We start from the raw sequence: 9,356 nt of genomic DNA, 5'->3' as shown, positions 1-9,356 counted from the left end.
GCAATAAGCCATCATTACTTTATTTAATTTCTTATCTTATATTTATGCAAAAAGCACAGATAAGGAGAAAAAGACAAATTACGTTCACACGCACAAACATAGAGATAGTAAGGCAGGAAAACATTTACAAAGCGGAGTCCAATTTATTTCCACAATGGTGTAGCATGGTAATGATTTAACATCCCCACCCGCCATGTCCCCCACAAGCGTACAGTGACGCTATAGCTGACAGACGAGAGGCGGGGGAATGGTGAGGCCTTTGTTGTGCAGATAGGCTCATAGAGCCAGATGATTATACAGTAGACAAATAATTAACGCTTGACTCACGGAGGTGAAGTGACCTACCACGTGAACAACTGCTTAGTTCATTATACATTTAAAAAGGGTGCATAAAAATTCAGCCACGGAGGCACTGTCGTAAAAATTATTATTATATATATTTTCATATATTCATCATTCATATATTTCATTCCATGTGCCGTGTGTTTCATCATTCACATATTTCATACCACGTGTGCCCACGTGGCCAGCCAGTCTGATCTATTTCTAACCTTTTCTTCTTCCCCTCTCCTTCTCAAGGGAATATTACACCTTCCCTACATTCCTTGCAGTCCTTAGGGAAAACACCCACATTCGCTTTCTTTGTCTTCCTCGCTGGTCATTGGCCAGAATAACGACCTCTACCACTGGCTCCTTCACCCCATATCCAAGCATATAGTTAATAATTTCTTCATCTCAGAAGTTGTATCCTGCTCCGTTTCTCTCACATAGATAAAGCCGTACGCGTAGCTAGAGTTCAGTTCATCATCAGTTCACGATCAGTTCGCAGGGGTCTTCAGTCAGTCTTCAGAGAGAGTTAAAGTAGATCAGTCCACGATCAGTTCACGACCAGCTCACAGAGTTGAGAGAGAGAGAGAGAGCACATCAGTATCGTCACGTCAGTAATCAATTGTCTCGGTATATTATGTTCATTATTAAATCAAGAACTCTTATAATTTGTGTCTTTTACTGGCACAAATCAAACCACTACCCACGACGTCCACGCTACCAACAATGTCAGGCTACTACCCGGCCCTCCAGAGCAGCCACCACCACACCAAGCCTCCTCCTCATCTGATCCAGTACTGGCAATAATCATCAACAGAGGCGGCAAGTACCTCATCATCAAAACAGAGGTGACGAAAAATATTTATCTGAGACAGTGGTGGGCAAGACCTACCGAAACAGCACATCTGAATAATATATCAAAGAGAAGTAGAGTTACATGTTTCCTGCTGGATTCAGTGGCTAACTCTAACCTGAGACCAGCAACATAACACATATAAACATCATTCAAGTTGCATCTCATTAAGCAAACTCAGCTTATTGAAAAAAAAAAATATATTTCCTAGGTAACCGAAGTACGTAGGAGGATGGCGTGGAGGAGAAGGAGCAGGAAGAGGAGGAGGAGGAGGAGGAGAAAAAAGGAAGAGGAAAAGGAGGAAGAAGAGCAATTATAGCAGTAGCAGGAGTAATGTTAGAATACAAATTGCGGAGAAAGTCACTGAGACGAAGTTTACACTAAAGTATTAGATGCGCTTATGAGCATATATTAGACATGGTGTGTGTGTGTGTGTGTGTGTGTGTGTGTGTGTGTGTGTGTGTGTGTGTGTTCAGTTACTGGATTAAAGGGAAGCTCGCGTCGTATCGTCTTTATTGTAGTTTCCAGTTTGAGAGGCGTCGGTCAGTTTCTAGCCTTCGGTGGCGGTGAGGAATTTTTTATTTCCTTATTTATTACTTTTTTCAATGCCAAAGAACTAATGTATTAGCTCTGTGGCTTTAAAAATAACATTAATAATGCTTACTGTCAAGTGGAAGATGAGTAAGTTTGGGATTCTTGTGATGTATGGCCTCCCAGGCGTGCAGTCGCCGAGTGTTTTAGGAAGTGTCATAAAGCGATGTGTCAATAAACTCAGTGTCCACAGCTGTATCCCTCACTGACAGCCGGAGGTTCGGAAAATTCACACTCTTGGCTGCGGATGTAAACCATTTCACGTGTGGCTGGTTTCATTTTTGATGGTTGGATTTTTGTAGCCTCTGTTAATTTGTATTCCTGTCAGGTTGTTTCCCTCTTATTTTTATTTTATTTTATTTTATTTATTTTTTTTTATCATTCGACATGTCTCATCATCATTTTGTTCACACCTTCATTAATTTATTTTCTTCTCTTTCATTCATAATTATTCAGCATTTATAATTTTACTTCGTTTTTCTTCGCAGTTTTCTCATAGATCATAATCAATCTTATTATTGTTGTTGTTATTGTTGTTGTTGTTGTTGTTGTTGTTGTTGTTGTTGTTGTTGTTGTTGTTGTTATTGTTGTTGTTGTTGTTGTTGTTATTGTACTGCTTCTTCTTCTTCTTCTTCTTCTTCTTCTTCTTCTTCTTCTTCTTCTTCTTCTTCTTCTTCTTCTTCTTCTTCTTCTTCTTCTTCTTCTGCTTCTTCTTCTTCTTCTTCTTCTTCTTCTTCTTCTTCTTCTTCTTCTTCTTCTTCTTCTTCTTCTTCTTCTTCTTCTTCTTCTTCTTCTTCATTTGTTGCTTTTGTTGTTGTTGTTGTAGCAGACCAGGCACTGCCTTGGTGGTGGGCACTACCCAACAAAAGGTGAGGCTCACCGACTCAGCACAAAATCATCTTAAACATTGTGGCTGTCGGCCTCCGAGGAACGAGCTATTCTGCGAGTTTACTATGAAACCTCAACCAAGATTCCCCAACATGCTGACTGGAGTGTGCGTGGCTGACACCACGAAAGGCCAGCCATCGCCCCGCCAAGTCAAAGTAAAAGTTTGCGGAAAGAACCGAGGTTCTTCCTGTTTTCCATTTGGATACTTCATATAAGCGGCGTCCTTTATCTTCAAAAAAGAGTGGCCGAGGCACCGTGAGCTGTAACTCACAGGTGCCACATTTATGCCCCTTTCGCAAGACGCCACCGGTGAAGTACTTTCCAGTGACTCAAAAATGTTTTAACCGCGTGCTTTGAAAGGTTATGACCACAGTGCGTTCTTTAATAGAAGAGGATGACTTGTTTGATTACTGAGAGGAACTGAACTTGATAAGTGTAACAATACCGCTGAGCGCTCTAAGGCAAAGCTTTTTTTTTTTTTCAAATGCATGAAGGAAGCTGACTAAGGGTACAGATATGTGAAAATAAAGCCCGCTAATTCGTTGCTTCGTCTCCTGACACATAAATGTATATGTCAGGAAAATATTCGCAAAACTGTAGCTAATTTAGTTACGAAATGGCGTCATGCAAATGGCATTCCGTCGCCGCCCACAGTGCACGCATGCAATGGCCCACACACGCATACAATGGCCTCACATCAAACAAAGGTGAATGTGGGAAGTATGGGGAGGTGAGGTTGTGCAGGTGGGCTCATAGATGATTAACGTTTGGCCCACGCAGATGAAGAAATTTGCCACGCGGACAACTGCTGAACTCATTACACTGCTGAACTCATTACACATATAAAAAGGGTGCACGCAGTTTAGCGACAGAAGTGTACCTAAATGATAGATAGTTGAAGATGAGTGCGTCCTGCGGAACTGAGTGAGTGAGCCTGACCTGAAATCAGCAATACAACATAGAGAGACCGCATTCAAGTTGCATCTTGTTAAGACAAACCGTTGCTATCAAGAAAGTTGAATGGCTTCCCAGATAATGAAGATGGGAGGAGGAGGAGGAGGAGGGAGAGGAAGAGGAAAAGAAATACAAAGGAATACAAAGGAAGTCCAAACACCAATAGACCCTGAGGTCCTTACTAGGCTGTTTGGGTAACTATTCTACTCTAACTATTAGTGGGAGAGCCAGGATAGCACAGGAGAAGGCTCCTCCCCATCCCCTATCCTTTTAGCCGAAGCTGGCCGGAAGAGGGAAATGGTATCACGTTGTAAAGAAAAAAAAAAAACATGGAATTTGAGAGAAAAGTAAGAAAGAGATGATATTCATTTCTACCACATATGATATACGTAAAGTCTCAATTATTTGTGTCATCTGATGAGGCGCTCCTCTACTTTAAATTTGATTGTGTGGGATAATTTTAACTAGATGACTATAGTGATGGGTGAATTGCTCTGCAAGGGCTCGATTCCTTTTATCATTACAGTGACGAGGTCAACAGTAAATCGCCGAGGAACATAGCCAGCACTAAGGTTTCTTTAATTTGATCCATTTTCTTTCTTGTAAAGTATTTGTTTTTCTTCCTTAGTGAAATATACCTCCATCAGATGACAGACAGTATAGAGCGAACGTATTTGTTACATGAAGAGTGACGTATTTTAAATTAATCCACCGTACTTGAATTAACGACGCTTCATGGAAGACAGTTCCAAATATTAATTGCACGATTAAAGAAAAAAAATTGATTTATTTGTCTGAAATCACTTACTCTTTATTTTGAAGCCATTGTTTCTTGTAACATTTGTTTGACTGACTGTTTGGAAGAGTTCAGGTCTCATATTTGTGAAACCCTTAAAAATTTTGTAAACCAGTATCAGGTCCCCTCTTAATCTGCGTTTTGATAGGGAGAATAGATTTAGTTCTTTAACATTATAATCAAACGCACACACACACACACACACACACACACACACACACACACACACACACACACACATGACACATGCTAATATAATATTATACTTTTCTAATTTCCCTCAGTCATTCTGCTCACATCACAGAAACTTTTTAGGGTAACTCATCGCCTCTACTTTGGACTGAAAAATGTGCATGCCATGGCTCTGCAAAAGTGATTTTTTTTCCTTCTGCCCACACTGTTATCCTTTTAGCTAATAAGGTAATAAGCAATGACTGACCGCCGCAGGTCCTTGGGAAGCGGCGTTAGTCTTGTACCATTTACCCATAGTTGTGTGTAAAATGAAACATACAAATATTGCACATAGGTTATATATAACAAAAACAGTCAGTGAGAAACATGCAGGCAAGAGCGTTATATGCCAGCTAATCCAAGGGATTGGAAAGGGTGTAACTCCTACGATAGACTGCAAGAAATGTGCATGGAAAAGCTCTTGGCTGTGTGTGAGTGTATATATATATATATATATATATATATATATATATATATATATATATATATATATATATATATATATATATATATATATATATATATATATATATATATATATATATATATATATATATATATATATATGTGTGTGTGTGTGTGTGTGTGTTGTGATGAACTGCATAAATAGTGCAGAGCGAAGAAGGGAGAAGACAGAGAGAGAGAGAGAGAGAGAGAGAGAGAGAGAGAGAGAGAGAGAGAGAGAGAGAGAGAGAGAGAGACGAGTGAAGCAGATGCTTGAGGCGCGATAAGCACATGTCCGTCTCCCACACTTGTTTACTTCAAAACTTCGAGCATGTAGTTACTCTCCTTCCATAATTCAATTTCTTTACTTCCTTTTGTACCTTATCTTGAGTCACCCATACTATATAGTTGAAAAGTTAGTCTTAGCTATAGAGCAATCAGAACCCATCCTGCTTATGTGGTCTGTTCACAGTAATTTTTGAAAGATACCATTCTCTGTGGGGGAAGGCTGGTATGTAGGGAGAGCGAGGCGGGCACTGTGTCACCCCACTCGTCCCTCCCCTGTACCTCCCCATCTTGCAGCAGAGTGGGACAGTCTACTCTCTCCTGTTCTCATGCTTAGTCAAGTAGCTGCAAGAGGACAGAGTGAATATAGTCACTTAGGGACCGAGTACTGGCACGGAATATAGTTATATTCACATATGTTAGAGGGCGCTTATAGTCAGTATTGTATATGAGTTAGTTGCAGTCTCGCCCCTGTCAGTTTAAATACACCAGTCAGAGGGCTGACTGAGTGTGGTGCGCCAGTTACCTCGAGGTGACAACGAATATCTTTGCTCGTCTTTTGTCTTGTGTTTAGGTGTGTCGTCTTTTGTAGTGTCAAATGTTACTGGATTTCAGAGTTCTGTTGAGAGCTTTGGACCCAGAGGATCATAGTTTTTCTGCAGTACAGTAAAGTCTTCTCTCTCCCGGGGCATTGCCGTATCAGGATGGTATTGGCTTGTCTTTTGGGAGGCTGTAAATGTTACTGATCAGCAGAAGGAGGTAGTACTCTGTGAGCGTGGGTGGGTTTGTCTGGAGAGGGCAGTAGCTCGTAGAATATTATAATCCTCATAGTTGTTTGTCCCTTGTTGTAGCTGTACCTCCTAGAATGTAGTTTGCGACTTTTCCCCAACAAGTGAAGTGTTTGTTGGGGTGATTGTTATTCCTTTCTTAGTGCTCGGGTTAAGGCGGAGTGGCGACCTCATTTGTTTAATTCAGCACAGGAGACCAGAAGGACCCTGTGCAAATGAATGTGGGCCCGACAGTAGACTGTAAAGGAGGCAGTTAAGGGAGGCTGACCCGAGGTAGTGGCAGCTGTGAGGGGGCTGAACCTGGTGTTGTGACAATATACTTAATGGTTACAGGAGACCAGAAGGATCCTGTATACGAGTACCTGTATTTGGGCCCCGCGCTAGACTACGTAAGTAGTAGTCCAGGGAAGCTAGAGTTAAAGGCAGCTGGGAGAGGGGCGGAACCTGTGGTCGTAACAATATATATATATATATATATATATATATATATATATATATATATATATATATATATATATATATATATATATATATATATATATATATATATATATATATGATATTACATTTCTAAGAATTCCCACACATCTTATCCAGTAAGCCTCTAGGGAAGGGAGAATCGATCCTCACTAATCTCTCTTCTTACATTCTCTTCAAATACTCATTAAAATGCCGTTTCTCAATATTTGAACATTTGTCTGCATCCTAATCTTTTCCAGTTCTTTCCTGTCCTCTTTTATTCCAACGAATATGAATGTTACTTTTTATTAGTTTTTACGCTCGTCATTAATTTTCCAAAATGCATCGGTGCAACGTTTTAAACAGTTGATTTTTTTTTTCTCTCTCCATCCTCATTTCTTTACTAGTACCATTCACTTAATTTTTCTCATTATGTTGTGGTGTTCCTCTTTTCCTTTCACATTCTTCTGATCCAGCTGCTATTTTTTTTTTTCATACGTCCATCTAAAATTTATACTAAAGCTTAATTTTGTACTCCTTCGTATGTGTGTATGCGCAGAAGCTGCGCCAACGCATCGACTCCGGCATCTACCACGCTGTAGCTGATACTTCCTATATATTTATGCGTTCTTTTTTTCTCTGCCTCGCAGTCAAAACTTTTTATTTTTGTTCCTTTTGGAGTCTGAATGTGAGGCATAGCATGCGACCAGAGCAATATCCTGGCCTGAATGCATAGTACTACTATAATCAAAACTGAACCAGTGCCTACATATCTGATGGTGCATGAAGCTAGATACAAAAGAAAAGAATTACTTCTGTGAAAGCATGTACGTGTGTGTGTGTGTATGTGTGTATGTGTGTGTGTGTGTGTGTGTGTGTGTGTGTGTGTGTGTGTGTGTGTGTGTGTGTGTGTGTGTGTGTGTGTGTGTGTGTGTGTGTGTGTGTGTGTGTGCGTGCTCGCGCTGGAGCACGCACACACACACACACTCACACACACACACACACACTTGTCTTGGAGCAGTAGCGTCAACACGGGCGTACGTCATCATACCTGGATCCATACTCGTGCTTTCCCACACATTTGGTATTACTGGTGATCGTCGTTCACCACGCTGACGTCACCGTGTACTCGGCCAGCTGAATCCATGAAAGAGAGAGGCTCAGTAACCCCAAGCCATTCAGCAGAATGGAGAGTTGATGGGACCCGATTAAACCCATCAGGAACTTTCTGTGGAACACAAATTTTCGTGCATCTGGTTTTGAGCTGTCCTGCCAGGCATGTGCTGCAGTGAATTTAATGTTGTGTTTGTCTTGGATTGTGTGTCAGACAGACAGACCAACACGTCTCCTACACAGTTTTTTGTATTATACGAATGTTACGTACTTGCAGTCATAATATGTAGATTTTATTTTATTTTGATCTTTTATATTACACTTATACATGAATTCTGTGGCGAATAAGGCGATCGTTTCAGTCACGCAGCATGTCAGACTGACAGCATGTGTCAAGCCGTTGATGATCAAAAGCATCTCAAGTTTTCAAATTTATTACTTCACGTCTGAGTCCCTAGAGGTACCAGTGCGAATCTTCAAGAGAGAGGCTAGTTAGAGCAAAGGGAAGAGGAGACTCCTCTTCCATGTGTCGGTTCTTCCTGCAGGGACAGTTTAGTGCTTCTTATTGGTAGGACAATTTGATGACGAGGGAAACACACACACACACACACACACACACACACACACACACACACACACACACACACACACACACACACACACACACACACACACACACACACACACACACAGACACACACACACACATACATGGACACTCACCTGGCGTTCATCCAGTAGTAGATGACGGGGTTGATCATCGCGTTGGCCATGGCGAGCCAGTAGCAGGTGAGGTAAACGTGCTGGATGTGGGCCGTGTCCAGCACCGCGGAGTTGTGGTACGTGTACAGGAAGAAGGCCTGTTGTGGCAGCCAGCACACCGCGAACACCGCCACGATCACTAGGAACATCTTCACCACCTGTGGCGCCACCATGGCAGGGCATGAGTGTGTGTGTGTGTGTGTGTGTGTGTGTGTGTGTGTGTGTGTGTGTGTGTGTGTGTGTGTGTGTGTGTGTGTGTAATAATGATAATGTTAATAAAAAATAAATAATAATAATATTAATAATAACAATAATAATAACAGGTTTATTTGTCAAGAGCCAGTTCAGAATAAGTTACTATAGTTACTACCAATGGTAATGATAACAGGTTTATTTGTCAATAGGCAGCACACAGTACCTAACTATAGTTACTGGATAGGTCTTGATTTACATGTTCAATGAAATGTGATTATGAACGCTTGATTTTAAAATACTTGAAATAGGAAGAATGATAAAGTTGAAAACAATTTAATGGGCAATGTGTGCATGGTTGAAATGAAATTGAAAACAAATTAAACTTAAAGAGAGAAAGAGAAAAAAAAATAATGTCCAATGTGCGTATGGATTTGATGCACCATGTATCGCTACTTGCTGACCAGCCGAGACACACAGGGAACAGTAGAGTGTTTATACCTCTGCGTTCGGCACTTGACAGGCACTGTGTTTCGACCCGTACGGGGGTGATGCTTGTCGGTGGAGGATGTGTGTGTGTGTGTGTGTGTGTGTGTGTGTGTTCATTCACTTAATCTTTATTAATGTGTGCCATTCCTAACCTCTGTTCTAATATTCCATCTTCAATCATCCA

General features: G+C 41.0%; 1 protein-coding gene across 1 annotated transcript in view; it reads right to left on the bottom strand.

Moving 5' to 3' along the window:
* LOC135107545 (tachykinin-like peptides receptor 86C) overlaps nucleotides 1-9,356 on the bottom strand; it is a 154,100-nt gene that overhangs the window by 17,409 nt on the left and 127,335 nt on the right. Inside the window, 1 exon segment of the mRNA XM_064017531.1 lies at nucleotides 8,453-8,649. Within this exon segment, the coding sequence (XP_063873601.1) occupies nucleotides 8,453-8,649 (197 nt within the window).

The sequence above is a fragment of the Scylla paramamosain genome, chromosome 15 (genome assembly GCF_035594125.1).
Source record: "Scylla paramamosain isolate STU-SP2022 chromosome 15, ASM3559412v1, whole genome shotgun sequence".
Classification (NCBI taxonomy): domain Eukaryota; kingdom Metazoa; phylum Arthropoda; class Malacostraca; order Decapoda; family Portunidae; genus Scylla; species Scylla paramamosain.
Note: the sequence above shows the minus strand (reverse complement) of the source record. Positions and strands in the feature narration are given on the sequence as shown.